At 55.4% G+C, this 22,410-nt stretch overlaps 1 protein-coding gene across 4 annotated transcripts; it reads right to left on the reverse strand.

Annotated features, from left to right (window-relative positions):
- Nucleotides 1-193: 193 nt before the first annotated feature.
- On the reverse strand, nt 194-21,103 carry MTSS2 (MTSS I-BAR domain containing 2). Of its 4 annotated transcripts, none has more exons than XM_074370450.1 (14): nt 20,771-21,099; nt 15,936-15,997; nt 15,775-15,848; nt 14,845-14,929; nt 14,673-14,764; nt 14,513-14,587; nt 13,091-13,248; nt 12,755-12,862; nt 11,602-11,699; nt 9,826-10,048; nt 4,465-4,539; nt 3,942-4,118; nt 3,600-3,765; nt 194-3,519 (listed from the first exon to the last, which is right to left on the reverse strand). In XM_074370450.1, the coding sequence occupies exons 1-14, from the start codon at nt 20,837-20,839 to the stop codon at nt 2,747-2,749; spliced, it is 2,235 nt and encodes a 744-aa protein (XP_074226551.1). In that variant the 5' UTR covers nt 20,840-21,099; the 3' UTR covers nt 194-2,746. The 4 variants fall into 4 exon arrangements, with proteins under 4 accessions (XP_074226551.1, XP_074226553.1, XP_074226552.1 ...); XM_074370452.1 differs by having other exon boundaries at nt 9,826-9,952; nt 20,771-21,098; XM_074370451.1 differs by lacking the exon at nt 4,465-4,539 and having other exon boundaries at nt 20,771-21,103.
- Between the last annotated feature and the right edge of the window lie 1,307 nt (nt 21,104-22,410).

Consider the following 22,410-nt stretch of genomic DNA (forward strand, 5'->3'; position numbering starts at 1 on the left):
CCCAAGCAGGGTCAGAGCTGAGGCAAAAGCATGGGTCCGGGCACAAGATATGGCCACTCCTGCCCACCTCCAAACACAGAGCCCTGCAGAGAACCCCCCACCCCTGGCCGGGAACTGGGAAGGGCAAATGCTGGCAGAGGCTGCTGGGGGCGGCAGGTAAGCGGCATTGGAGTAAGCCAGGCAGAGGCAGGGGTGTTACAGTACAACTTTATTAATACTGGAATCTTCACAGTGCATTTGTTACTTGTAGCAGTGACTATTTAAATCAAGGGGAGGATGGGTTGCGGGAGGCAGGGGGGAGGAAAAGATAATTTATCCATAAACAGACAAAAAGAAAAGAAACAAAATGGTTCAGATGGGATGGGGGTGGGGTGGTGGAAGGAAAAAAAAGTGAGTAGGAACCAGGAGGGGAGGCCTAGGGTGGGGAAATAAATTAAAAAAAAAGGAACAAGTTAACAACAGCACCAGAAAAGTTACTTCAGTCAAAAGACGCTTTTGAAAAGAATATTTCTCTGTACAAAAAGAAAAATGAAACAAACATAAAGAAGTCCCCCAAAACAAACTTTGTGATGTGGGATGGTTGGCTGGGATCCCAAAGGGGTGGGCCTATGAGGTGGTTACTAAATGGACGAGAGTTGGTCAAGGGGATGGAGGAATTATGTACAGCCCTGGGGTGGCTTAGAGGGGAAGGCAGACGTGGGAGCATGGGGTTGGGGGGTGGCTGTGCCACACCCATCCCCTCCCTGGCTCTCTGAAGCCCCCTCCCCTCCCCTGGGGGCAAGCTCTTCCTCATGGGGACTCAGCTATACCCCCACCCCACTGCCCCTTACCCTGCTAACATCACATGACCTGCATCTTACCTCAGCCCACCTGGGCAAACCTGGGGTAGGGGGGCAGTGTAAACCCCCCCCCCCCAAGGGTTTCACAAATAGGCCACTTGCTCTCTGGGGCCTTTCAGGCCTTCCCTTCTCGGGCCCTTCTCCAGGTGCGCTCAGCAAGGCTCCTTTCTCAGACCTAGCGACTTACAGGTACCGTTCTCTACCCGCTTTCGGGGAGCCCATGGGGCTCCATTCACTCAGGGCTACACTTGGTTCCCCAGCCCTGACTGGCCCGCCCTGCCTCGCCCCCATTTCCCAGCACAACAACTACCAGAAGCTCCAGCCTGGTGCTGGGAGACTCGCCCCAGCCCCATCCCATCCAGACCAGGAAAAGCCAGCTCTCCTGACCCTGGGAGGTCCCTGCCCTGTGGCCCTGCTGCCCTGCCGCACTTGGCTGGCCTGCAGGGCCACAGGAAGCCCTCCGCTTGCCCTTGGCACACGTGCTTTTTACCTGCTTAGAGTTGGCGTGACAACTGGTGTGGGGTGGGAGGAGGGGAGGTGGTGGTGAGGAAGGGTGTACTCCCCTCCCTGCCCCCACCACCAGCACAAGACCAGGATGCGGGGACCATCCTGGAATGGCATCTCCTCTGACAACAGAGAGTCAAAGCCAATCTCCCCTACTCCCTGACTCCCACTCCGTCTGCTGCAGACCAGCAGGAGGTCCCGCCCCCAGCCCTCTCCAGCCTCATTTTGGCTTTGCTCAAGCCGCTGGAGAGAATAGCTGCCCCCTGGCTTTTGGGGGGGGGGCTTTTTGGCTCTCCTCCTCCTGCCATGGGACCACCAAGCCACTGTTGGGCCCCCTGACCCTCAGGCACTCTTGGACACACCCTGTACCGTCTACCCTGTCCCCACACGCAGTCCTTGTCCAGTCAGCTCCATTTTATTATATATTCATAAAAGAACCTTCCCTGTCCCAGCTCCAAACCCTGCCCCCAAAGGTGGCCAAAACCATGATCAAAGTGCCACCAGAGTTAAATTGTCTCCATGTGACCAGGTGAGGCTGGAATATGAAAGTAGCTCCTGGGGGACTGGCTAGATGACCCTCTGAACTTCCCTGCTGCCCAGCCCTACCCTGCCCCCTAACCCCAGCCACACCTTGGGGGAAGGGATGCTTCCTCAGGATCCTCCCATCCTCCAAGCAGGTCCCCTGCATTTACCCCCAAGAGACTTGACTTGGGCCCTTCCCCTATAGGCAGGCTGGCTCCTAACTTCAGCTGGCTCCCTAAATTGCCAGCCACTTTGTGGAGTTTTCCAGTCAGATCAGATACCTTAGTGCACTGGGCTCCTGGTCCCTCCACAGCCACTCTGCCTCCCAGATGGAGAGGAGCCTGGGAGAGGCAGAGAGAAGGGGGAGGGAAGAAGAGGGAGCCCAGTCAGGGAGGAGGGACCAGCATCCCGGAAAAGCCGGAGGCTGCCAACTTGGGAGATGGGGAGAAGCCAGGCCAGCTAAGCTGTGGCACTGAGGGCACAGCTAGGCAGGTAGGGTGGCGGGAGGTGGGCCCAGCCTCTGTTGTGGGAAGGGAGCACGATTCTGGTGCTCACGCAACGTGGAAAAGTCAGGCCCTAAAAGGAGGAAGAGGAGGGACAGAGTAGGCAAGAAAAATATGAAACAGGCTCCAAATCCAGTTCAAGGCCCGCAGGCTCCATCCTGGTGAGGTTTGGTAAAGAAGTCACTTCCTGTTTAAACGCTGAAATCTAAGCTGAATGTCTCTTTCCATAAAGTGGCTTTGCCTTGTGTGACTTTTGAAAAAAAAAACTTGCCTGGCTCTGTTCTCTCCTGACTGTGCCTTTGCTCTGAGTGGCTGTTGCCCCCACTGGCCAGGCCACCTGCCTCGCCTGGGCCCTCTGAGGGTGGGAGGGTGGTGCCATCACAAGATTCGGGGTGCCGACCTGTCATTGGTGACCGTCCTGCGGAGCCGCACCCCGCGCCGGATGGCCACCAGCATGTCTTCGGCTGGGGGATCGCTGGTGGCAGCTGGGGGTGGGGTGGGTGTCTCCTCCGCAGGGGTAGCTGACAGGGCAGTGGGGAAGGGGAACTGGCCCTCGCCCAGGGCATGGGCGCCGGCCACCAGCTCCCCAAGCTTCTCCACCAGGCTGTGACGGTTGGCGGCCAGCTGCTGCTCCTCGTCCTCGGCCACCAGCCCGGCCCCCGGCCCAGGGTAGCTGGCTGCCTCGGGGGATGGGCTGCCCCAGGCTGTGTTGGGCAGGCTGAGCCTCTTTGGGGAGGCCTTGGCCAGGTCTGGCGCCAGGGGTGAGGCAGCCTCATCAGTGTAGAAGACGCACTCCTCACTGCCCACCCGCGTGGGCCCCACGTAGCCAGGGGAGTCGGGCACTGTGGGTGTCTTTACAGGGACGATGGGCGGCCGGATGGGGATGGGACCGGCACTGGAGAGGGCACGGCGCACGGTAGGCTTGGTGGAGGGTGTGCGGCGGATGGTAGCCACGCCAGGCGGTGCACCTGAGGCAGTGGGCAGCCCAGCAGTGGGCAGCCCCGCAGTGGAGGCTGGGCGCTTGGTCTGGATCAGGCGGCGATAGTTCTGGGCAATGTTGCTGTTGCGAGGGATGGTGGATGACTTGTCAAATTCGGGTGGGCCCTCGCCGTCTGCGTCCCCATTCACTGAGTAGCAGTCATAGTCAGAGCCTAGGGGACATGGACACGATGGGACTCGGGCCTCGGGACTGTGAAGGCCCAGCTGCCCACCCCCAGCCCCCGGGGCCTACCTTGGGAAGGGATGGTATCCTCGGAGCATGAGGGCGTGGTAGTCTGCGTGCTGTAGCCGCTGGAGTACTGCAGCGAGTCCCGGCTGCTCTTCTGGTGCTCCAGGCTCAGGCCACGGGTCAGCACCATGGCCAGGTCACTGGCCGCAGGGGACACCTCCTCACCATGCTGGGGGTAGCAAGACTGTAGGCTGAATTTTCGCTCCTTGCTTCCCCCCTCAGCCTGGACTGCAGGCAGCTCCAAACAGACAGAACTGGCCCTGTGACCACTTACCAGGCCTCCCAGCACTGATGTGAGAGTGAAGGTGGGGCCCTGGCTGGGCTGCTTGGGGAGCTGCTGCTTACCTTGGCTGCAATGGTGGCAGGTGACATTCGGGGTCGCGGGGCCTCCTCTCCACTGGGTCCCAGGGGTCCCCCGCTGGCTGGGCCTGGCTCTGTGTCTCGTAGGAGTTCCACTCGGTCCTTCCTCCGCTGCAGGGTGGTGCCCGAGGGCTGCTCGTGGGGCCCAGCCTTGGACCAGTCCTGCAGGGTATGGCAGGTAGGTCAGGACCCTTGGCCCTACTGCCCATGGCCAAGGGGGCCCTCACTGGAGTTGAGGATCACGGTTTCCAGGCCCATATGGAGCCTCAGGCTCACAATCATGGCCGAGGGAAGAGAATGGAGGGTGCCGTGACCCACCTCCCACCCCAAGTCCCGCCAGGCCCAGGAGCAGGAAAAGGAGCCCCAAGAGGGAAAGATGTGAGTGTATGGGGAGTGGCTGCAGGTGGTGCCCAGTAGCCTTGTCTTGTAGGGAGAAGGTGCTGTTTGCACACCCTTCTGGTTGGACCTGGTCCTTTCCTGAGTACCCCTGCGGGTGGGGAGCACTGACCGATGTGGGGGAGCTGCACTCGCTAACAGACTGGCAGGTTTCCGAGGCCTCAGAGGACGCAGAGCTGGAGGACTTCTGCCATGCAGAGGTGAGCAGGCAGGCGGATGGGGCAGGAAGGCAGAAGGAGAGGAGAGAACAGATCTGGTCAAGGGCCGGCATGCAGCGGGGCCTTCTGACTCAGCATCCCATCACATGCCCCACAGGGCCACGTCTGTGAGCGTCTGCAGCAGAATGCAGCACCCAGAGCACACACCCCACAGGTACTGACCTACCCCTGGGCCCAGGTCAAGAACCACATGTTTTTAGGATTAACAACAGGACTGGTTGCTGATGGCCTGGATGTGGTGGGCGGGGAAAGAGATACTAAGGATGGATATGGGGTGCTGGCTTGAACCTCCAGGTTGTTGGTGTCACTGTTTTCTCAGAAGGGCAGGCCTGGAGGAGGTATGGAGTCTAGAGTTCCATTCTGCACGTGTTAAGCTGAACTGCCTGTTAGGTATCTATGCACAGATGCAATGCAGGCAACTGTATTTACAAGTCTGTAGTTTAGGGAAAAGTCAGGGTTGGAGCCACAAGTCCACTAGCCATGGAATGGAATAAGGTCATCCAGGTAGTCAGGATGAGGGTAGTTAGAGAAAAGGTTCAAGAACATCAGGCCGACATTCAGTGCTTGGGAAGAAGAGGAAGGTCCAGCGAATGAGAGTGACAGGAGCTGCTGGTGATGTTGGAGGAAGACCACGAGCAGGCGACATCATAGAAATCAGAGAACCTGGTGTGTGAAGAAGGGAAGGTCATTGGTACTGAGGCTGCTTGGGGCCCATCAGATGAGGCAGAGAGATGTCCATGGAGACCTCCAGAAGTGCTTCACAGCATGGTGGGGGTGGAAGCCCATGGAAGACGGGACTGAGGGTGCCCAGGAAGCTCCTGCCTGGACACTGGCAGGAACAAGGTGCTCTGAGAAACCTCCCCCCCAACTCAAAACAACAAAAAATGAAGAAAAAAGAAGAAAGGGCAGAGGCTGGCTTTAGCACTGTGGTTGAGAGACTGGACAAATGGCAAGGTGGGGAGGTCATCCTATGATGACCCAAATTAAACCTGGAAGGGCAGTGATCAGTAGTGCCTCTTCAGATCCTGTACCAAATCAAATTCTCTAAATCATCCTGATTTAGACTCCCTGATGTTTACAGTTTATGATGAACCAAAATGACCAAAATAAAAGGAAACAAAACTCTATAGATGAGGATTCAGAGGAAATAATAAACACATTTAGAATTTCAACCAGTATAACTGTTACAACACTTAGACTAGGACTAGAAAGGAACTTCTTTAACCTGACAAAGAGAATCTACAACAATATCAATACTTTTATTTCTGAGGTTGGAAAAAGATAAGGATGCCCACTACCACCATTTTTATTTAGCACTGGTAGTCCTAGCAGTGCAAAAAGGCAAGAAAAAGTAAAAAACGAAGACTGGAAAAGAAGAAAATGGTTATTTGTAAGAGATATGATTGTTGTATGTAAAACATGCAAAAGAATCTATAGTTATCAGAAACTAATACGTTTTTTAAACAAGGTTATTGGATATAAGATCAACATGTTAAAAAAAATCAAATTTCTAAAAAAAAAAAAACCAAATTTCTAAATAGCAGCTAACTCATAGAAGAATCCAAAAAAGTCAAAATAGCTTAAAATAGCATCAATAAACATCAAATACCCAGGCCAAAAAAACAAAAACCCTAGTGACAGATGTGCAAGATCTTTGTATGAAAACTACAAAATATTACTGAGAGAAAGAAAAGCCATAATAAATGGAGGCTACGTAATCCCAATCAAAATCCCAGGTTTTGTTTTTTTTTTAGTGGAAGCTGACAATCTGATATTAAAATTTAGAACAACATGCAAAGGTTTAAAAATAGACAAGGTAATACTGAAGAATAACAAACTTGGAGGACTTTAATTACCAGACATCAAGATTTTTTGTAAAGTTACAATAATTAAGACGGTGTGGTATTGGTACAAGAACAGACAAATCAACCAGTGGAACAGAAAACAAACTCAAGAAACAGCTACACATACACATACACAGACACCTGTTTTATGACAAAGGAAACAATGCAGTGCAGTGGAGAAAAAAGATGATCTTTTCAATAAATTGCCAATTAGATACTCATATGGAAAAAAAGAACCCTACCTCATAACTCATACATACAGACAAAGTCAATTCTAGATGAGCTATAGATTAAAAAAAAAAAAAAAAGGTTAAAAAAAAGGCTTTTAGAGGAAAACATCTCTGTGACCTTGGAGTACACACAAAAATCTCAAACAGGACAGGAAAAGCAATAATAATGGGAAAAAATGGGAAAATGACATATATTAAAATTAAGAACTTTAGATCATCAAAAGACCCCACTGAGGGAGTAAAACAGCAATCCACAGAATCAGAGAAGATACCAGATGAAGGGCTTATATCCATGATATGTAAGAAATTCTTCAAATCAACAAGAAAAAGACCCTATAGTGGAAAAACAGGCTAAAGATCTGAACAGGTCCTTCACAAAAGGGGATATCCAAATGGATTTAAAAGTATAAAAAAAGTGTTCAATGTCATTAGTCATCAGGGAAATGAAAATTAAATGCGTGAGGCAGTATCACTATTAACACATACCAGAATGGCTAAAATGAAAAGGATGTAAGATACCAAGGGCTGGTGAGGACGTGGAATAGCAGTAAATCATTGCTGTGCTCTTCTTGCCAAAAATCTATGGCCACCATCTAATTATGAGAAGACATCAGACACACCCAAACTGAGGGATATTCTACCAAATACATGCCCAGTATTCTTTAAAAGTCATGAAACAAGAAGAGGAACCGAGGAGACATTACAGACTGCAGAAGCCCTAATAATAAAATGCATTGTAGGATCCTGGACTCTTGGACCAGGAAAAGAGTATTAGTGAGAAAGTTGGCAAAATGTGAAAAAAGTCTGTAGATGAGTTAATAGTACTATGTGTGTATTAATTTCCTGGTTTTGAAATTTGTTTGGTAGTTACATGAGATGATGACCTCAGGGAGACTATAGGGAGGGTAGGTGGGAACTCTATACTCTTTTTACAAATTTTCTGTAAGACTAAAATTATTTCAAAATTAAAAAAACAAACCTCAATGGATAGGTTAAATAGCTATAAAATAGAGAAAAAATACATTGGAAGATAGACCTGAAGAAATTATCCAGAGAAACAAGGAGATGGGAAATGCAAGAGTAAAGAGACACAGACACACAAAGACAGAACGAGAAGGTCTGACATACATTTCACTGGAAACCCAGAAAGAGAGAATAGAAAGAATGAAAGTAAGAATAAAGAAGTAGTGGCTGAAAATTCCTAGAACAAGTGAAAAACATGAATACAAAGAAAGAGGAACATAAGCATATCAAGTGAGGTTAAATAAAAACAAATCTACAACTAGATACATTGTAGCAAAACTTAAGCGGCCAGAGAAAGAAGTCAGATCACTCCCAAAGGAGGAACAATGTGACAGACCTCTCAATCAGTCACAGGAGGCAGAACACGGGGAAAACAGCTTCAAAATGAGGGGACACAATAACTGTCACCCCAGAACTGGTCCCTGGCAAAACTAACCTTCAAGAGAGAGGAAAAAAATAAAGCATGTTTATAGACAAATAAGTGAGACTTTACTACTATAGACCCATCCTAAGAAAACTTCTAAAGGATGTATCTTACTTCAGAAAGAAGGAAAGTGACCTTAGAAAGAAGATGGGATACAAGGAAAATATGAAGCAAAGAAGTGTAAACACATATGGGTAAATCTAAATAGATACTCTGCGTGTAAAACAGTGATGAAATTAAGAAGAAAAATGTCAATTGTAGGGATAATAAAAAAGGAGAGAATAATGTATAATAGCTTATAAGTTGGAGGGAGCGGGTGACTGAAAGTTAAAATATACATTAAGGTCCTTGAGTTACTTAGGAGGTGGGGTTGTGATTTTCTAAGGATGCATGGTAAAGTTTCAAGGTAACCTGTAAATGAAATGGAATAAGAAAATCCAGTAGAAGGGAAATAATGGGGAACGGAAAAACAAAAAGCAAGCGAAGAGACAAAAAGAAGCATAGAAAAAGCAGAATAAATAGAAAGAAAAAAGTCAGACATTAATTCAAATATGCCAGTAATCATAATAAATATAAATGAGCTAAAAAGGTCAATTAAGAGATAGAGATTCTCAGATTGGATAGGAAAAGAAAATCTAGGCATATGCTGTTTACAAGAGACTCACTGAAAACATAAGGACACAGTGAGTTTAAAAGCAAAGAAATGGAAAATGATAATGTAAATATTGAACAGTGTAAAGCTGAAGTAGCTGTAGTAATGTCAAACAAAATAAACTAAGCTGGAAAACATACAAGGAATAGAGGATCAACTACATCATGTTAGGAGATTCAGTTCACTATGAAGAGTTAACATTTTCAACTTGCATGTACCTAATAAAATAGTCTCAAAATATAAAGCAAACATGTATAGAACTATATGGGAGAAATTAACAATCTTGGTTTTTCAATTACTGATAGGTGAACCAGAATTACCTGAATGGGAAATAAGGTAGAGATAGATGGCCAGTGTAGACAAATCTTTTGAGAAGTTTTGCTGTGAGGAAGAGACTAGGTGGCTAGAGGAGTACATGGAGGAAGGGAGGGCTTTTCAGATGGATGATACTGGAGTACATGTTTGTGTACTGATAGGAAGGAGTCAGCAGAGGATGAAGACTGGGAATGCAGTGGGGACATCCTTGGACATGAGAGCAGGAAAACAGAATGTTGAGCTTAAATGGGGGCACAAGCCATGATGGGGGACAGCAGAGTGGATACGAATGCAAGTACGGTCACTCCTGCTACCCTGAGAATAGAGCCTTGGGCATGTGGCCTGACCTCCCTTTGTCTTCTGCTGTAGTCCCTCTGTTTGCATCTCGCTGAGGCTGCAGGATCTGAGATTCTTGGGCCAGTGTATGCATTCAGAGTAAGTTGGCCAAAGTGTAGAGAAGGGGAAGGATGTCTGCAGATCCTTGGGCCCCTGGGGATGCCTCCTAGGGCCAGCCACTCCATCACAGTCAGCCTGTCCTGAGGGAGGGTCACAAGGGCCAGAGCTGGCAAGCTGATGCTACCTTCTTCAAGACCTTCCCCACCTCTCCTGAGCCATGAGGCAGTGAGTTTAGGTTGGTCCCCAATGATGTAGCCCCAGGAACCTCCAGGCTAGTGTCAACAGCTGTACGTGGACCCCCATGTGGATAGCCCAAGGCAGCATGAAGCAGCTGTACCCCACCCTGAGTGGTTCTGCAGACACCCCCTCACCTGGCTGGTGATGTCTGAAGGCATGGGTGAGGGGGGCTTGGAGTAGGTGGCATCCTGGGAGACGAAGCCAGAGTCGTGGGAGGAGACGCTGGAGAGGCGGGCAGTGGCGGTGGCTGGCTGTGCCAGGCTGCGGTAGCGACAGGTGGAACCGGGTGAGTATGTTTGGGCACCCCCAGGCCACGGGGCTCCGCCACCCTTGGCACTGCTACCGCTGCTGGGGGCACTGGGGAAGTGAAAGGGGAGGCACAGCAGCCAGACAGGGAGACACAGGGGTGTGTGTGGAGGGGAAGGGTGACAGACGAGGATAGGGGAGAGAGGTGAGGGGCAAGGAAGGAAAAGACAATGTCAGACTACAAGGTCCTGAGACCCAAATGCCACAGAGGAGCTGAGTTCTGGGAATGCGGGATAGGTTGGGGCCTGGGCAGGGGACCATAATGAAGAGCTGGCCCAGCAATTGCTCCTGGAGTGCCCCGGATCTCCAGGAGCTGCTGTCAGGGCACGCCCAGGACAAGGCGTGCTAGGTCTCTGCACCTCCTACTCTGCCACTGAGAACAGCAGATCTTAGGTTACCAATGGGGAAAGTAAGCTACTGTCAAAGAGATTCCCAGTTAGGCTAGAACCAGATACAAGTCCAATCATCTCTAGACTGTCTTCTCAAAGTCTGATATTTGCCATCAAATCCTAATTGGACATCCAGTGTGTGGTGATGGTCTTTGTGGGTCTTGGACTCACCATCACCCTCATCTCCACTCTCTAAGGGGTGTCTGGCCCTCTGTAACTCACATCCTCTAGGCAGCCATTTCACCACTGGGCAATGTTCCCAACAATGAAGGCTGCCTGCCTCCTGAGCATGACCCAGAAGGTCCCACCCCTGGTCATGGGTATCCCCTGCAATCAACCCTCCTATGCCAGTCACCCTCTTGGGGTCTAAAGAACCTCCAGCTGACTTGTACCCTCCTCTTTCTGCTGTGCCTGGCTTACCACCCACTCCCTCGGTGCCCAGCCAAGGTGGTTCTGGGGAAAGGGTGTGCCTAGGACAGAGGAGCCTCTCCACTAGTAACTCACTCTGTGCTCACTGCCCTTCCGCTGAGGAGCCTTAAATCTTAATCATTTCCTCAAATCCTGCCCAGGAAGCACCTCGATCCTGAGCCTGCCTAGTGATTGAGGAAGACCCTTGGCCTCTTCCTGGCTCTGCAAGATGTTGGGGGTCAGCCTGGGCTGAGGTTTGGGCCTGTGGCAGCTGCCTAGGCACCAGCTCTCAGGAACCAGCCCGGCTGAAGTGTCCATAAGGTAAGCTTGTGGCCTCAGTACATGTTCCCTGAAGCCTCCATGGCACCCCCATTCATCTTAGATTCTTACTATTGCCCCAGACTGTGCAGGGCATGGCAGAGCCTAATGGCTAAATGCTGGGATTCTGTGCTTCAGTTTCCCCTTCTGTGAAATGGAGACAATACCATACCTGATATGGTGATGTTAAGATTCACTGAAGAAAATGCATAAGGCATTTAGCAAAGCACCTGGCGCATACTTGTTGCTTCATAAGTGAAGCTGCTGCTGCCCTGTCATCACCTCCCCCCAACAATCACAACACACGCCTGCACCAGCAGCAGTCTTGCAATGGGAATGTATTTTCCCCTACTCTGGCAGATTCCTCAAGGACACAGAAGTGTAAAATTTGGGGCCGTGAAGCAATTCTTGATGCAGTTTTGGTGGGAGCTCTCCCATTCCCTGCTTCAGTACCCTTGTCCCTCCCTGCCCCTTTTAATTCCCCCTGACCTGCACATGCTGGACTTCCGGGAGCTGGAGCTGCTGGGTGATGAGGGTGGAGTCTGGTAGGACCAGCTGTAGTCTGAGCCCTTCAGGTCTTTGATCACCTGGATGGGAACATGGATGGGGTCACTGGAGGCAGCCTTGTCCTGCAGAAAGCTGTATCATTTTCCTGGCCACCTACCCCTAGAGGGATGGTAAGCTACAGTCCTCCCACTGTTTTCCCAATTGGGAACTAGGCCCTAGAGGAGATTCCCCAGGAGTCTGAAGCCCCTCTCCCCCTACCTTTTCCTAATGCAAGCTCCTTAATCCAGGGTAGGAAGCAGAGCTGCCAGGGGTTGGGGGAGATGCCTGGGGAGATTCTGCCTTCTCTGATTCTCAGAGACATTGCCCCCGCGTGGGGCCAGGCCTTCTCAGCTCCCACACAGTGGATTCTGAGCCCAGCCTGGGCCAGGCCGGGACTTGGGAGAACCTGGTGCTCCTGAGGACTCACTGATGCTGGAAGAGGAGCTAGGCCACAGTGACCATGAAGGGCACTATGGGATTCAAATCCTGGCTCTGCTGTGTCCTTGGGCAAGTTTCTGGGTCTCTCTGAGCCTGTTTTTTCCTGTGAAATGCAGCCAATCATTCCTATCTTACTGGGCCTCTGGCGTGACTGAACAAGATGACCCTTGAGAAGTGCTCAGTGCAGGGCTAGGCACACAGTAAACATCCAGTGAGAGAAACGCCACGGCGCTGTCAGGCAGAACTGACTCTAGTGCAGGGGGAGTCTGGTGGTGGGGTGAAGTGAGCAGGGCGGCACATAGCGGGCAGTGTGCCTGGGCTAGGAGAGCTAACAGGTGTGGGCATGGACAGCAGGCACGCAACACACCAGGTCTGGCTTGCACAAGTGAAGCCTGAGGACGGATGCCAAACCCAGCCCTGAGGACCTGGGACTTCTGCCCATCTGCTTTCAGGCTGAGGCCCCCATTGGGCCCTGGGCATAACACCCCTCGCTTGGACAGGTTCTCCTGGATCCCCACAGAGGGTGGTCCTCTTGGACAGACATGGTCCTCTGTATCCAGCTGCTTCCCCCAAATGCTGTTCCCTTTTCTCCTTTATTGCCCTCAACCAAGGGCAAGCCATCCCCTCCCCTGTCTCCTGGCCCCAGAGTTGGCCGCACCTGCTCACTGGCGGGGGGCAGCTTGTGGGGCTCCGCGGTCAGCACCACCAGGTCGTCGATGATGCCCTGCAGGTGGGTGATCTCTCCCAGCATGGTCAGCTCGCCGTTCTGCCAGAGCAGTGAATCAGCCTCTCCAGCCCCACCCCTGCCATGTATCCTGGAGGAACAGGCCACACTGGGCCTCTCCTCCCTCCCCCTTTCCCACCAACCAAGGCTGCTTGAACTGATGGAGGCTCCCAAATCCTGGTTCTTGGGATTTTTTGGGATTCATGGGGACCCCTCAACTAGCCCAACCCTGGGGATGCTCAGAATGCTTCTGTGTCCCTGAAAACCCACCACCACAGGCTGCAGGAAGGTGATAAAGGTGCAGAAGCGGCCGCGTTCCTCGATCAAGGCCCGGCGCACCGCCTGCTTCTCTGTCTCCTCCAGCAACAAGTACATGTCATTGACGTCCTGAAGGGCACTGTCCAGCTGGGGCTGCAGATCTCCTTTCCCTGGATGGGTTGGGAGGAGAGGCCGCGCTGGGGATGCTGGCCCAGCCCACTGCATCCAGAGCTTAGGCCCATTGGTGATGTGCCTGGCTGGAAGCTGGGCACTGCCATGGGTCGGGGAGGGGACTAAGGAGGGCAGCTGGGATGCTGGGGCTTGTGAAGGGGCTGGTACCCAGGGCAGGCAGAGACGACAGACAGACAAGCACACAGGAAAGACACCAAAGCTGCGAAGCCACCCAGGTCCTGGGGTGGGCAGAACCCTTGGAGCAGCTGTGCTCAGGAGAGACTAGTGGAGGCCTCCACAAGAGCTGGGACTCCCACCCCCCAGGATACCTTCATTGCCCAGGGGAAGGGGGCCCCTCGCTTCTCAGGGCACAGGGAGGAGGGCTGGAAGTAGGACAAAGTAGAGCGTGGGGGCTCAGTTGCAGGCTAGGCCACTGAAGGGTGTGGGGACCAGGAGAGCGAGGGACTGGGCCCAGTGGCAGGGAAGGGAGTGTCTCAGTGTGGGCCCCCACTCAGCTCAGGGAGTGACACACAAGGACAGCAACAGCAACACAAAGAATCAGCGAGAGAGAGAGAGAGAGGCAAGATGATGTAAGGGAGATGGCGACACAGGAAGTGGGAAGGCAACAGGTACAGACTCTGGGCGGGCCTGGTCGGGGTGGGACAGCCAGGGCCTGTGCCCCCCACCCTGTCCAGTCCAACTCCTCTTGGCCTGGCAGACTGACCCAGCAGTGGTCCCAGACTCATCCCTGGCCAGCGGCCCCGGGGGCCCCAAGGGGACTGTGCCCAAAGCCCCTCCCTTGCTGGACAGACCGCCTTCCTCGCTCCTCCTTGGCCTGGAGAGTCTCCTTCCAATGGCCCTGAGCTGGGGGAGACAGACAAATGCAACAAGGACGGGAGGAGCAGCTGGAGGAACGGACATCTGACTTACCAAGTAGCTCTACAGGAAGGATTGGGAGGAGGAGAAGAGAGACAGAGAAAGAAAGAATGTGTGAAAGACAGCCGGATGGACAGAGCCACTCCTGGGGGCAGTGGGGGGTGCCCAGGACTGTTGGGCCTCCTGCTGCCTCCCTGAGAAGGGAGGTCTTGGGCCAGGTCTGGGGTGCTGGGCACTCCCTCTGTCCCACCCAACAGGTTGGAGGGTCTTATGTCCAAGATAGGGCCCCTTGGGCCAGGATGATGCCCTGGGATGCCTCATAGGGTAGTGGGGGATGGGAGTGGGGCCCCGTGGGGCTGTGCCTCCATGGGCCACTCTGGGCTCTACCTTTGCGCGCTTTCTTTTGCAGTTTCAGCGTGTCTGAAGACTTCTTCTTGATCTCATGCCGGGCTCGTTTGTACTCTATGCGGGGGGTGAGAGAGGAACACTATGATAGAGTCTCTCAGGAGTAGGGGGCAGGAAGGCCCAGCCCAAGCCTGAGTCCCACCTTTCGCGTGGTCCTTGTCCAGTTGGTTGGCTGACTTCTTCCAGTCCTCAATGCGCTCCTGCAGTGGGTTAATGAGGCTCTCCAGCAGTGCACTGTGGGCAGGGGCGAGAGGGTCATGGCCACCATGGAGATCTCCCTGCGACACCCCCGCCCAGCCGCAGCGCCCACTCACTTGGTGAACTGCCGCAGCTTGGTCTCGATGCTGCGGTGGCGCATGCACATGCGCGTGAGCGCCGAGCCGATGTCCCGTGTGGCCCCTGGCGAGGCAAGCGCGCGGCATTGGAAGGGGCCCGTCTGGCCTTCTGCAGTCCCGGCCTCGGGCCACGAGGGGGCGCACCAGCCCGCGAAGGCCGCACCCCTCGCCGGCGCCCCGCCCCCAGCATTCCGCAATCCTGCCAGCCCCGGCAGGGGATTTGATCTTTCCTCACTATTTACCAAGCCCCTCCGCTGTGCGAGACCAACGTCCCGCCCATCTCGGCCATGCCCGTCTCCTGCAGCTGTGGGTGCTCTGACGGTCAGGCTAGGGGCTGCCCTTCACTCAATCTAGGAGATGCTAGCGCTAAAGGCTGTCCAAAGAGCCAGCCAAAATTCCCTCCTGCTCTACAGGGAACCCCCTTCAGATGTGCCTAGATGCAGGTGTGAGAGTGTCAGCACGCGCCCATTGCCTGGATTTTCATCGGCCAAAGGAGCAGGGGCCCCAAGTCCCTGCTACTTGGACCAGAAGGCAGAGGAGACACCACGGCCAATAGAGAATGTTCACTTGTACTGCGGGCTCTCAGAAGGGCAGGTGGGGGTGGGAGAGAAGCCATAATCAGACTCACTGTACGGCAGGGTGAACAACTGTAGCTGAGGGGTCAAGCCAGCTGCCCATAAGTGAGAAGGAAACCCCTATGAAACATCCCTGTCACCTTTCACCCACTCCTGCTTGTATGACTCAAGTGATTAGAGGCTCGCTCTCTGCACAAAAAGCCCATTCCATTAGGGAGCAGAACTCAAGGACTCTGGGCCTGGTGTCCTCTCCCTGGCTCACATTCCACTCAGCCTTTCCAGCTTCTGAGCCCAACATGGAGCATCCTCATCCTCCAGCCACGCCCCTCCCCACCTCGGGTGTTGGTGGCCATGTCAGCCACTTTCTGGAAGGCATCCAAGAAGGCCACAGCAGCCAGCACAGTGGTCCTGGGGAGATACAGTGGGATGTTTGTGTGTGAGGTGGCCTCTTCTCTACCCATCCCCTTCCTAGTGGGGCCCCCTCCGCAGCCTCACCTCAGCTGGGAATGCAGCTTTGTGGCCTTGGAGTTGAAGTCCTCCCAGATGGGGTAGGAGCTCTGTTGAAGAGACAGGAGAGGAAGTGAGACTCCCTGGGGGCAGCAGGGCTCTACCTGGGCTGGGCTCCCCACACGCCTGGGTCCAGACTCTGGGCAGTTTCTGAGAAAGCAGCCCTGCTCTTGGGCCCTTTAGGCAGACAGAGGACCAAGGACAGAGCCATGGGGCATGAGGAAAGCCTGGCCCTGGGAACAGGCACCTTTGTCCATCCCTCCCTTCCTGACAGTCAGGAACTCTGGCCTACTGTCTGCAGTGGTGACCATTTTGGCCTATGTCCTCCCTCAGGGGAGATGGAAACAGTGAATGGCAGGTCCTGTCTCCTCGGGGATCTGAGGGTTTTGGCAGGGAATTGAGCCTCACGAGGGGTGCTATGTCCCCCGGACACAGCCTAGGACGGTCCATATGACACGGGGGCAGAAGCACAGTGCACAGTGGCAGAGCTCAATGCATGCCAGGTCTAAACTGGGGCCTCTGGTGGCCCCCACCCTGTGCCCCGGAAGCTGCTGCTGGCCTGGCCACCCATCCCAGGCCAGCAGCGTGGCTCCAAGGCCCAAAGAGGCTGTGGCTGCTGCAGGACATGGCCAGCCTACCCAGGACAGTCAGGCCCCAGGCTGAATGGGGCCTTGTGCAGCCAACAGAGCCACCTTTCTCCACCCCCTGCTCCCCTCCCCTCCAGGGGACACAGTGTGGCCTTTATCCCAGCCTGGCCCAAAGCTCTGAATTGGGAGGGGGTTTCTCAGTAGGGGGGCGACCGAGTCGTCCAGAGTGATCAAGGGGCTTTTCTGGCTAAGATGCCCTCTCATGGCTGCTGGGTCTTGGCTCAAGGGCCCTATAGAGACCTTGCTCCTTGAAGGGGAGCCCCGGCACCAACCCCAAGGGGCTTCTGACCCTCTCTTCCTTGTGGGATGGGGTTCTGGGGACTGGGCTTTTTCAGAGGAAAGGGGGAAGGCAGAGACCCCAGACCCCAAGGCCTCAGAGAGAGGCTCTGTTGGGCTGGAATCCCAGGGGCAGGGCAGCTTCTGGGAGCCTCAGAAACTCCCTCCCCTCCCAGCCCAGCCCAACCGGTGCCCAGGGAAAGCAAATATTTGAGAAGTTCACACAGGCTGGGGCAGGAAGGGGGAAGCTGCGGGTGGGCTGTCTCTGTGCGGCAGGGTTCAAGATAAAAGGGACTGGGAGGTCATCCCTGGCAGTCCTGAGGACCTGGCACCCCCAGGGTACTTCTGAAAGGTGGCACCCTCCCCCTACCTCAACACATTCAGTCCTAAGCCTTGCTAAGACTTCCAGGATAGAGAGATGATGCTGTGGGTGTAGGGGTCCAGAGGTAGCTCCCCTGACCCCCAGGGAACCTCAGCCCCCTTGGACTATCTCAGGGAGCAAGGGACTGGGAGAAGCTGGGGAGAGACAGATCCCTATCCCATTAAAGTCCCTGGGCTGGGGCCCACCCCTACAGCTTCTGCCTGGCCAGCCTCACTCCATCCCAGACCCTCACAGCCTCAGCTCTCCCAGTGGAGAGGGGAAAGGATAGGGCATGGAGGAGGCCGGACTGACAGGAGCACCTTGGTCTCAGAGGACCTGGGACTCTATCCCCTACTGGTATTTCATTAGGACCTCAGAGAGGGCTGAGGGGGTGGAGCAGCCAGTGCCCCAGGGGAGTGTCCTCAGTCTTCACCTGGGTCAGTGACCTTACCCAGGCCGCACCCTGACCCTCAGGGTCTAAGACTCTGGGTTATTATCACTAGTGACAGTGATGCTACCCTTGATCAAGTGCTTATGGTGGCCTAGTCACTGGGCTAAGCTCTTTCACTGTGTGATGGCATCGAATCCTTACTACAGCCCTGTGAAATGAATACTGTTATCACCCACTTTCTACAGATGAGGAAACTGAGGCTCAGACAGATTAACTGCCTTGCCCACCAAGTGACAGGGTCAGGATCTGATCCTATGTCTGACTAGTTGCTACATGTCAGAGTAGAGGGACCTGCTACTTCCAGAATGCAGGGAGAAGAGTTTCTGGGCATCAAAGGTAGGGAGGAGGCAGGGGCTGACTGCAGGGATGAGAGAGATGCCCAGCTCTGCCCTCAGAGCGGTGGGCTGCTCTGGAGGGGAGAGGTTACATGCTTGTCACTAGAGGAGCCCAAGGGGATGGGATAAGATCAGTGTGGAGGCTGCCTGGCCCCTGGCTCCTGGATAGTCTGTCTGTAACTGGGCACAGGTGAGTGACCAGGCTGCGATCTCGGAGAGGGGCTTTCTGGGTGGCCTTGGGCCAGGGCCTCCTTACCTGTAAGGTCAGAATGGGACGTGCACTTACATCATTGGGTCAATGTGGAGACTCTGCGTGGAAAGCACTAGCACAGTGCCCAGCACACAGTAAGTACCCAGTTAATGCAGGCGGACAGAGTGGACAGGTGATCCCTGCCTCTCTGCCAGAAGCCTCTCCCACCTGGCCAGGGCCTAGGTGTCTGGATGACACTCTCCACTCTTGAGAGAGAAGGCAAAGATTATGACCCCATTTTCTGGATGGGCCAGTGCTGGCGGAGGCCCCATCCACTCTGCTGAAGGTGCAGCCTGGGGCTAAAGTAAAGCCCCAAGTGCTGCACCCAGTCCTTTCATCTCAGGCAAGTCCCTGCCCCTCTCTGGGCTTCAGTGGGCAGCCTGGCACCCAGTGGGCATCTGAGCTGAGTTAAATTGAGACATGGCAGGCAGGCAAAGCTCCTGAGGGCCCCCTCCCCGTCCCTGAGCTAGTGCCCTACTCCAGGCCCTCCAGGCTCCGGGTGCAGCCCACCCTCCCCTTACTCTGCCACCCCTACACCAGGTCTGACCTCTAGGAGGGCCAGGCAGGCTGTTGTGGGGCCGGTGGATGAGCTGTGGAGAGGCCTCATGGGTAAGCTGAGTCTCCTCAACCTGGCAACCTTCCTCTATGGAAACCCTGCTGCTTCTGTGACTCGGGCCATGGAGGGAAACAGCCAGAAGCTGCCCCCAAATCCAGATGATTGGCCTCCAGGTGGCCCGGACCCCTGCTCTTTCTCTGGCCCAAACACATGCATGTGTCATAGGTAGGGAAATATCAGGACTTGGCATCACCCCAGGAGAAACCTCTCCCAGTTTGTTTCCACATGTCAGAAAATCCTGTCTGCTTGCTACAATCTGGGCCCATTTCCTTCTGTCTCATCCCAAAGTTCCTTGCAAATTGCCTGGAGAGGGAGGGAGACAGTCCTGCCCCTCTTCACTGAGCAAAAGCTGCTGGTCTCTGCAGTGTTTGTGGAGAGGATGCCAGCAGTGGGAGGGTGTGGGAAGGCCCCTCTCCGCCAGCCCTGGGAATGGCTGGGGGAGGGCAGTCTGGGTTGTCTGGTCCCAGGAAGGAAACCCAATGCTAGGGCTGTGATATCTACAGGGCAGGAGGGGCTGCTGGGGGCAGAGAGAGGCCAGGACTTCTAGGGGCCAGCAGAAGGGGCTTGGAGCTAAGTTGCAAGGGATGGAAGTCTCAGGAGAACAGCCTGGGTTGGGGGCTGTGGGGGGCATCTAGACATGCTGCTGACACTGTAGTCCCAGGAGAGGATGGCTCATCTGGCAGCTGCCTTGGGGCTGTTCCCCTGGAAGCACCAGGAGCCCCCTGAAGGGCCTGTTCAGACACTGGTGTGTCTTCCTGGAGCCTGCAATGTCACTGTAGGGTTCTGTGTGTACTTGGGAATGTAAGGGACTATTAGGATTGAGGCTCTCAGGAATTCCTATGGGAAGCCCAGTTTGCTCCCTTGCTCTTACCCTGCCCCACAATCCTGCCCCAGAGAAGAAGGGTAGAAATGCTGCTTCCTGGCCCCCATCCTGTCATTGGAGCTGGCCCTCCTCTCTGCCTAGTCAGCTTGGGTCAGCCCTGCCAAACCCTGGCCTCTTTGGGGGTGAGGATCTCCCTCGCTCCCTGGATCAACAGTGAGGGGTGAGGTCAGGGACAGTGTCCAACAGACTACTTAATGACCTTGAGCCATCCCCAGGCCTCAGCATCCCCACCTGCTAAGCCAGTGGCAGGCCAGAAATTGGTGGCCCGCTCCATCCTGACCTTGGGCAATCATGGGGAGGAGGTTGGCGCTGAGAGCCTGGAGTAGTAGTAGGCCCTCCCTTGGGGTTGCTCCATCAACCCAACCTTCTTATGTCTTCCAAGGTGAGGACACAGGCCTTGGGATGCAGGGACACTCATCGAGGAGACCTTGGAGTCCTGGAGCTTCCTGGGGCTTGTTTTGGGGGACCAGGGCAGGGGTGGTCGCAGAGGCCGAGGCCGGCAGGGAAAGAGTTAACGGTTCTGTGCTTTATTATTTTCCCCTGCTTTGGCAGTGACAGCATTGTCTGGGCTCCGGGGCGATCGGGGGCGGGGGAAGGCGGAGATGGTGGTGGTAAGGGGCAGAGGCCGGAGAGATCCTGGACCCATTAAAGGGCCATGGAGTCGCCCCCACAGGCAAACCCCATTCATGGTTTGGGAGTCTAGGGAGCGGGGGAGCCCGCGTGTGCGCAGGCTCGGGTCGAGACCCCAAGAGGGGCGCGGCGACCCGGGGCATGGACCCCTGGCACCGCACGGACACCCCGACACATTAGCACCCACATCCCCGCAGTCGGGCACTCACAGACCTGGGAGAATGGCAGACGCAGGCCTGATACGCTCAGACAAGGACACACAGACAGGGCGGCGCACGGACACAGCGGGGCACCGCTACCCGCCGCCACGCGTCCCCAGAGGGGACACGCACTCGCGCGCCAGCCGGGCGCCCGGCCCCGCCGCGCCCCTTTACCTTCATGTCGTTGACGATGGCCTGGAAGAGCCCTCCCAGGGCGCCACACTCCTTCTCCGCCGTCTCCATGCTCGGGCCGGGCGGCGGCGGCGGCGGCGGCGGCGGCGGCGGCGGCGGCGGCGGCGGAGGGGCGCAGGCAGGGCGCGGGGACCCGGGCCGCGGTGGCGCTCGCTCCGAGGCCAGGCCGGGCTTGCCGCCTCTGGGCCACGCTCAGCGGCCGGCTGCGCCGCGCTTGGGGGTTGCGGGCCGCCGCAGAGCGGCGCGGGCCATGTCGCGGCGGGGCTGGCGGGCGGCGCGGGGGGCGCGGCGCGGGCAGCTGGCGGCGAAGCCTCGGCGCGGAGAGTGGAGCGGCGGCCGTAATCCGAGCCGCCGAGGCTCGGGAGTCACGTGGGCGCGCGGAGGGAGGACCGCGGGGAGGGGCAGGGCCGCGGTGGGAGGGGGCTGTGGGAAAGGCCAGGCGAACGCCGGCCCATTCACCGCCAGGAGCCCGGGCTTTGAAATCCGAGCCCGGGCGCGGCCAGACTGGTTAAGCGAGCGGGCCCGCCGAGCGCAGGCGCCACCGCGGTTCGGGGGCGGTGCTGGGGCGGGGTCTGCCTGGCTTCCCCGTGGGAGTGGGACGTGTGGTTGGATACCTGACCCGGGGAGGGGCTCAACACCTCCCTCCAGTCTTTGGTCTCTGGCCGGGTTAGAGGGGTTCCCGCGCTTTCAGAAGAGGGCAGCAGGCTGGGCTCCTCGGGGTGCATCCTGCGGGACGGATACACCACACTCAGCAGAGGCGCATGTTGTCATGGGGGCTGCCCGCCCTGGGAAGTTTCATCCCAGGCACAGAAGAGTTTGAGCCCTCCTCCAGCTTCTTTTCCAAGCAGTGCGGTGCTCATGCCACCTGGATGGGGTGCCCTAGGCGGGGACTTTGGAGGTGGGAGTGGGAGGGTGGTATCCTGGTCCTCAGGCCACCTTCTTCTTCGGAGGTGGGGGCCGTGTGGGACCCACAGAACAGAGGTGGGCCACTCTCCCCAGTCCCTGATGCCTGGGTACATATGTGTGGGGACAACACGGTGAGTTCATCCTGTAGTTCTGTCCTGGAGACTTCAGGCAGGGAAACCCTCTGTCTGGTGGCTATGCTGGGGCTCTGGGGAAAAGCCCACACAAGCTCCTTCTCTCCCATTCCAAGGGCCCACAAGAGCCACTTGGGAGCTCATTAGGCCAATCCAGGGCTTCCCAAAGTCAGGCGGACTCTGGCCGATAGGTTTGGTGAGCTAAAGCTCATTTAGCCAAATCAAGGGGTAGGCTCAATGCCCACCATACCCCCAACTCCCTGTACTGATCTGGGCCTTTCCTTCCATCCCCACTGATCTGGAATGTTCTGCAGTGTGCAAGGCCCATTCATTCAGAAACTCTAGAGGTGCACTGAGTTCATCTGTCCAGTGGGTACGTCTCATCCCCTCAGGGGAGTCAGGATGTAAAAGTCAGATTAGGTGCTCGGGAAGGCAGGAGTCAGGGGGCCAAGCCAGTGCTTGGCACTCTCCAGGAAGAAGAGGTGGGTCTTAGGGATGAGAGCTGGGCCCCAGGCCCACACCTCTGTCTGGTGAATGAATGCAGTGAGTGACCAGCCTCTCCTGGCACAGCCAGTACTCCTGGGG

This window comes from Camelus bactrianus, chromosome 9, assembly GCF_048773025.1.
Source record: "Camelus bactrianus isolate YW-2024 breed Bactrian camel chromosome 9, ASM4877302v1, whole genome shotgun sequence".
Taxonomy (NCBI): domain Eukaryota; kingdom Metazoa; phylum Chordata; class Mammalia; order Artiodactyla; family Camelidae; genus Camelus; species Camelus bactrianus.

Bases quoted from the DNA above. Each gene is read 5' to 3' on its own strand.
- MTSS2 (XM_074370450.1), bottom strand. From the start codon at position 20,839: ATGGAGACGGCGGAGAAGGAGTGTGGCGCCCTGGGAGGGCTCTTCCAG. The intron at 14,588-14,672 runs GTGGGACTCAGG...CCCCCCGCATAG, and splicing joins GGACAAGGACCACGCGAAAG to AGTACAAACGAGCCCGGCAT. The intron at 12,863-13,090 runs GTGGGTTTTCAG...CTGCTCTGGCAG, and splicing joins CCTTCCTGCAGCCTGTGGTG to AACGGCGAGCTGACCATGCT.